The 5,616-nt window shown below is 45.7% G+C and overlaps 1 protein-coding gene across 1 annotated transcript; it reads left to right on the plus strand.

Moving 5' to 3' along the window:
- The first annotated feature begins 835 nt into the window (after window positions 1-835).
- On the plus strand, window positions 836-5,253 carry LOC147453884 (uncharacterized). The gene is made up of 2 exons (XM_086515950.1): window positions 836-1,808; window positions 2,977-5,253. Exons 1-2 carry the CDS (start codon window positions 1,137-1,139, stop codon window positions 4,675-4,677), a joined length of 2,373 nt encoding a protein of 790 aa, XP_086372076.1. The 5' UTR covers window positions 836-1,136; the 3' UTR covers window positions 4,678-5,253.
- The last annotated feature ends 363 nt before the right edge of the window (window positions 5,254-5,616 follow it).

The raw sequence follows: 5,616 nt of genomic DNA on the forward strand, positions 1-5,616 counted from the left end.
TTGCCTCGGCTGGAAGTCTCATGATGTGTACAAGTCATGTCCCTTTGTTCTTTGGATCTTCCCATTCCATATCTTGGGGGTTTTGTATTTTGTTGCTCAATGCTGACTCTATAATTCAATTATGCTTTCTCCCCAAAAAAGAACGACCTCCCGAGTCCCAAGGGGAAGGGCCACTAGCCATCTTGCTACTGAGATAGAAGACGAGGGCGGGGGTTTGTATAAGAGCGTGGTCACGCGAGGCTTAGTTACCTGTAAGCCTAGCGGACTTCTGACAGGAGCGTAGAACGGAGACCGAGGGCAGCAGGTAGAGAGAAGGAGAGCCGGGCGCAGGCAAGAGAGAGAAACTCAGAGCGAGGCTATGGCTACCTGGCAACGTTTGGCAACTATGCCTTTTTAGGCATAGTTAGCCTACAAAGCTGGTGGACACATCTAAAAAGCTGCCTTACGGAAAACTAAGCTGCACGTGACCATAGCCTAATTCCACCTCGTTTGGCAGAGTTTACAATGAGAGGGTGAACGCTAGGAAATGCATCAGGTGACGTGGGCAGCGAGTGCCTACTACCTAGGCCTTTAGGCTCTGACATAGGCCGTGGGCAATGATGCCAACTTGCCGGAGGGGAGCCTGGGAAGGCCAGGGCCCAGGGGCCAATCGTGTCCAAATTATGACTTTTAATGAATTATCAGCACGTAAGTATGTCAGTGGTTCAGCACGCAGATGTGGACATCGCTTTGACAACGTGGCCGACCCTGAATGGTTGGCATCATGGAGTTTATTAACTGACATCCTTTTGAGAACCAAACAAACCATTGGATTGCGAATGCGATTTTTTTCCTGCTAACTGACGTGGCACGGAAGAAGGTGCCGGCGGCTTCATCGAGCTACCTTAACCCCTTTCTTCTCTATTCACGGTAGCTATGGGCCTATGGCGACCCTCCTGTCTCTCCCTCCCTCCCTCTCTCTCTCTCTCTCTTTCACTCACTCTCACACACACACACAGACACACTCAGTCTCCCATGCTCGCACGCGAGCACCCTCGATAGTCTGCTGAAATCATAAACACACTCGCTCTCTCTCTCTCTCTCTCTCTCTCTCTCTCTCTCTCTCTCTACTCTACTCGCATGCTCTCATTCTCTCGATGCCTCATAAATTCAAGCAGGCAAGCCACCGGAGACTTTTCCATGTAAAAGAGGCGTCAGATGGAGAAGAGGACGTGCAGGATGAGACGAATGACCCTGCGTGCAAATCTGCACTCAATCTCGTTCTTGGAAAGGAGAAGATGGGGCCATCAGAAACCCTAGCTATGGAGGGCAAGTACGCCAAGATAGAATCGTCTCCCCTCCCATTGCAGCGGGCTCTACTTAGCTCTGCAGTCAGTAAGAAATGTGGTCCCAGCACTCCGGTCCCTTCATGGAAGATGTATGACATTCCATTTCAAGGTGCCACGGACGCTGCAAGTTTTGATGCAAACCCTAGCCTCCTCACAAGGGGAATTACCGCCAGCCAGAGTAGGAACGGGCGCAACATGGTGTCTGCAAGGAAGTTAGCAGCATCTCTTTGGGAGATGCAGGGTGCCTTCAATTCTTCTCATCATCAAGTTAAAGATAAGCTCAAGTCTCAGCATCATGGGGGCTTGGTATCCAGTGAACATCATCACAAGGGCAGGGAGGAGCCAGCTGAGCAGGCCCTTGGAAGCCACCAGGGCCGGAGTGTTGAGGACAAAAGGGGATCCTCGAAGCAGCCCAAAGCTAGCATAAGTTTGTCAAAGGGGTCAAACTCGCGTAGCTCAGGCTCGCTGATGTCACATGCGGTGAGCAGCCTTCTTATTGTTTTTCTTATGTTTGAATCCATCATTTTGGTAGGGATGAAAATCTGTTGAGTTTGTTCATCTCTGGTTCTCCATGATTGAGTGCAATGGAACTGAATTTGTTGATAAATGTTAGCGGTATTTCATTCAGATCATGCAGCGATGTGCGTACACTGTTGGCAAATATGGCTCATCCATTAGAATGCTTATTTAGCGGATGAAAATCATAGGTAGACTACATTGGGTAGTTAGGAGCCACCATGGACACATGAGTTGTAACTGGTCCTCCCTTTGTTGGTAAGATTTGAGGATATAATTGCATCCATACCTAGTAGATTCCCTTGTATCGTGGAGTGGCTGAAGCGTAGTCTCGATAATGTGTTTTCTAGTGTAATCATGTCAAAGGTGAAACACTTTAGTGTTTGTTAAGTGGCATCCTGAAGTCTGAACTGGTCCTTTCAAATACCATGTGGAGAGGAGCATGTTTCAATGGAGTGCTTGGAAGGTTCTGTTTACATCTTGATGTGCTGAAGCAACTTTCCGGGCAGCTCGTTACCTGCGTCATCGCTTCAAAAAGATGCGATCACTCTGGTTGTTTCCAAGGGCCACTTACTTAAGCAATGGACCAAAATAATATTTGGGCAGGTTGGATCGTGTCCAGGAGGTTCATTATTTTAACCCTCCTTATTGCGTTCATCAATCTAGTTCAAAAAGCCCCAGTTTGTGGGTTTCTAATGAATTTAATGCACCCTTTTCCTGTTAAATCGGTGTATCTCCCATTTGATTGGAACCCCAAGATATGTTAGAAATGTGTAAAAATTGGGGCCAAATAATCCCTTCTGTTGCTATGTTAAACGAAAGGGCATATTTGTAAAAATTGTGTAAAATTGGGGCCAAATAATCCCTTTTGAAACAAATCCCACCCCCCTTCCTCCCAAGCGAGAATCTATGTAGCATCTGGAGATTAAAAAGTGAAAATTGTTGAAAAGTTTAGCACCTGAATGATTTTACACCTTTTACCTGGAATAAATCAGCTGTGGATGTCACCGCCTGGTACAGGGCTTACCCCCGGGCCTCGTCGTTCTGAACAATAAACCCTAGACCCTAAATTTTTTTAAAAGTATTTAGGATCTCCGTCAAGATTGCCAATGGATTCTATATTTGTGTTCAGGTTTCTCGATTTATGGCTGTAGACGTAGTTCAGCTACGGGAAGAAGAAGACGGATCCACTTTATCTTGTGAATTAGTGAAGGTGCTCAACCAGATATGGTCCTTGGAGGAGCAGTATAATGACAGCACATCACTGGTTGCTTCTTTGCGTTCGGAACTGAAAAAGACGAGGGCCAGCATTAAAGAGCTGCAGAAGGAGCAGAGTTCTTATCACGAAGACTTGGAGATGATGAAAAAAAAGCTTGATGATGAGAAAAAGATGTTGCAGGATCGAGCTGAAGAAGCAGTACTCGTCGCAGTTAAACCTCTCAAAGAGGAGTTGGAGATTGAAAGGAAGTCTAACATAAAACTGGAAGTGAAACACAAAAAAATGTCCAAAGAGATGAGTGAGACCAGAAAGACTCTCACGAAAACTATGCAGGAGTTTGAAAGGGAGAAAAAAGCCAGAGAGCTAATGGAGGATGTGTGCGACGAACTAGCAAGAGAGATTGGTGAAGACAAAGCCCAGGTTGAGGAATTGAAGAAACAATCTGCAAAGTATAGGGAGGAAGTGGAACAGGAGCGCCGTATGCTTCAAATGGCGGAGGTTTGGAGGGAGGAGAGGGTCCATATGAAGTTGGCGGAGGCTCGATTTGAATTGGAGGAGAAGAATGCAGCATTAGACAAGCTCCGAAGCGAGCTTGAAGCATTCTTAAGAGCCAAAAGGTCTCTTGATGAAGGTAACAATGGTGACGCGAGTAAGTTTGTATCCAGCTTGGAGGAGGCTGCCAGTTCAGTTGTCTGTGCTGGTGATGATGAGCTCAAGCAAGGAAGCCATCAGCCAAGCAAGAACACTAAGGCTCCAGCTGATGTTCTGTTGGATGAGAAGAGGAGTGGGATTGGTGTTGGATTGTTGGAAGGTGAAGATTCTCTCGATGACGATCTCCATTCAATTGAGCTCAACAGAATATCTTCTTATTCAGGAAGTCATGAAGGTCCTTTATCAGTCCAGGGCAACAGCATGAAGTCGAAGGTGTCAGCAAATGGCAAACACTCTCCCAGTGTTGTTGCGTCATTTCCACGATCGCAGAATGAAGTGAACAACAATTCGAAGCAAGGGGAGATGAGTAATTTAAGGCTGGACAGGATATCAAGCAGTTTTGGCAAAGCAATGATGCCCGAAAGCATCACAAGTGAGATACAAGAAGTTGAGTCGCATCCGCTAGGCAGAGAGTCTGAGAGAGAGTTGAAGAAGGATTGGGATTTGGGTAAGGGGATAGTGGCTTGGTCAAATGGCGCCTTCCCTAGTCTTTGGCTCGATAGTAATGAAGATAGTGTCGGGTCGAATTCAAAGGGAAGGAGTGGTTCTGGACAGAAGGATAGTTTATCTAAAAGTCGCTCTAAAGGAGAGACCACTGGGGCTGCAGATATGATGGATTTAAAGCTTGAAATCTTTGAATTGCCACGAGATCCTAGATCAGAAGCTCAGGATGGTGGTGGGTTGTTATCTTCTGGGAGCAAAACTGCCACCTTCCCATCTAGTCCTACTCGCAAATGGACTCACTCATGGTCATCACATGACCCTGCTAGATCTAGCAAGGCGAGCCTTGAGAGTGTTGCCCAAGGTTTCAAAGACAATAGCCTTAAAGCTCGGCTCTTAGAGGCAAAGCTGGAGAACCAGCAAGCGAAAGCAAGGAACAGCAAGGCTGCCCCTGTCAGCTAGTTTTGGTCCCATTGCAGCGATATTATGCTGATTCGTGTTATGGCACATTTAGTGGAGCGGCATTGGGCGCCTGATCAGGGCTCTTTTTGTACATTAAGTAATTCAATGCTCATAATATATTGGCGAAGATCAAGTGGGGAGCCTAAATTTTGAAGAAACTGTTCATTACTACCATGGCTATTGGTTGTAGCTGTCTCATTATTTCATAGAAGGTTGATGTGGATGATGACGTACAGAATTCAGGCAGAGTGAAAGTCTGTTCTGGCTGTACATCATTCCCTCCTTTAGGGATTCACCAACAAATTGCAATGCTGGTCTTTGTCTTTGTGTAATGTGGGCAAGGAGGAATGTGCTCTGACCATATGGCACTGGCAAAAGATTCAAGAAATGCAAAATTTGGGAAATGAGACTACTGGGCTCTATCAAATAAGGCCTTCCCTCTTGCCTACTCAATGTCCAGGAAAATCCTTTCATTTCCTAAAAGACCAGGTTTCCTCCCTGTAAAGATGTAAAATTGGACATACTTGTAAAGTTTTGAAATTTTGCAGAATTTTTGAACTATTTTCTTGTATATTTTTTCCTGGTTTGCTGCTGGCTAACGTGATCTTCACCCTGCTCAAGGCTAAGCTGAGGAAGACCTTTCTGGAACAGTATGCCCTCTCATTTTTTCCAAAGACATCCAGTAAAAGGGGAGCGCTGAGAAAAAGACAAAGGAGCATCTGTGCCCACCTACATCCTTGAAAGACAGCTGATACTCATGGCTCTCTATATGCAAACCTTCCATACCACGTGCAGTCAAGGCCTAATAAAAATCCACCATATCTGTAGATTTTTCATGTTTAGAATGCACTCCTTTCTCGTCAATCTGTCTTTGATTGGTACCCTGATGTATCTTAATCTTAAATGTAGAAAAATGGCCCTTCTGTCGAGCTTCATGTG

The sequence above is a fragment of the Adiantum capillus-veneris genome, chromosome 7, assembly GCF_014529385.1.
Source record: "Adiantum capillus-veneris isolate H3 chromosome 7, ASM1452938v2, whole genome shotgun sequence".
NCBI classification, from domain to species: domain Eukaryota; kingdom Viridiplantae; phylum Streptophyta; class Polypodiopsida; order Polypodiales; family Pteridaceae; genus Adiantum; species Adiantum capillus-veneris.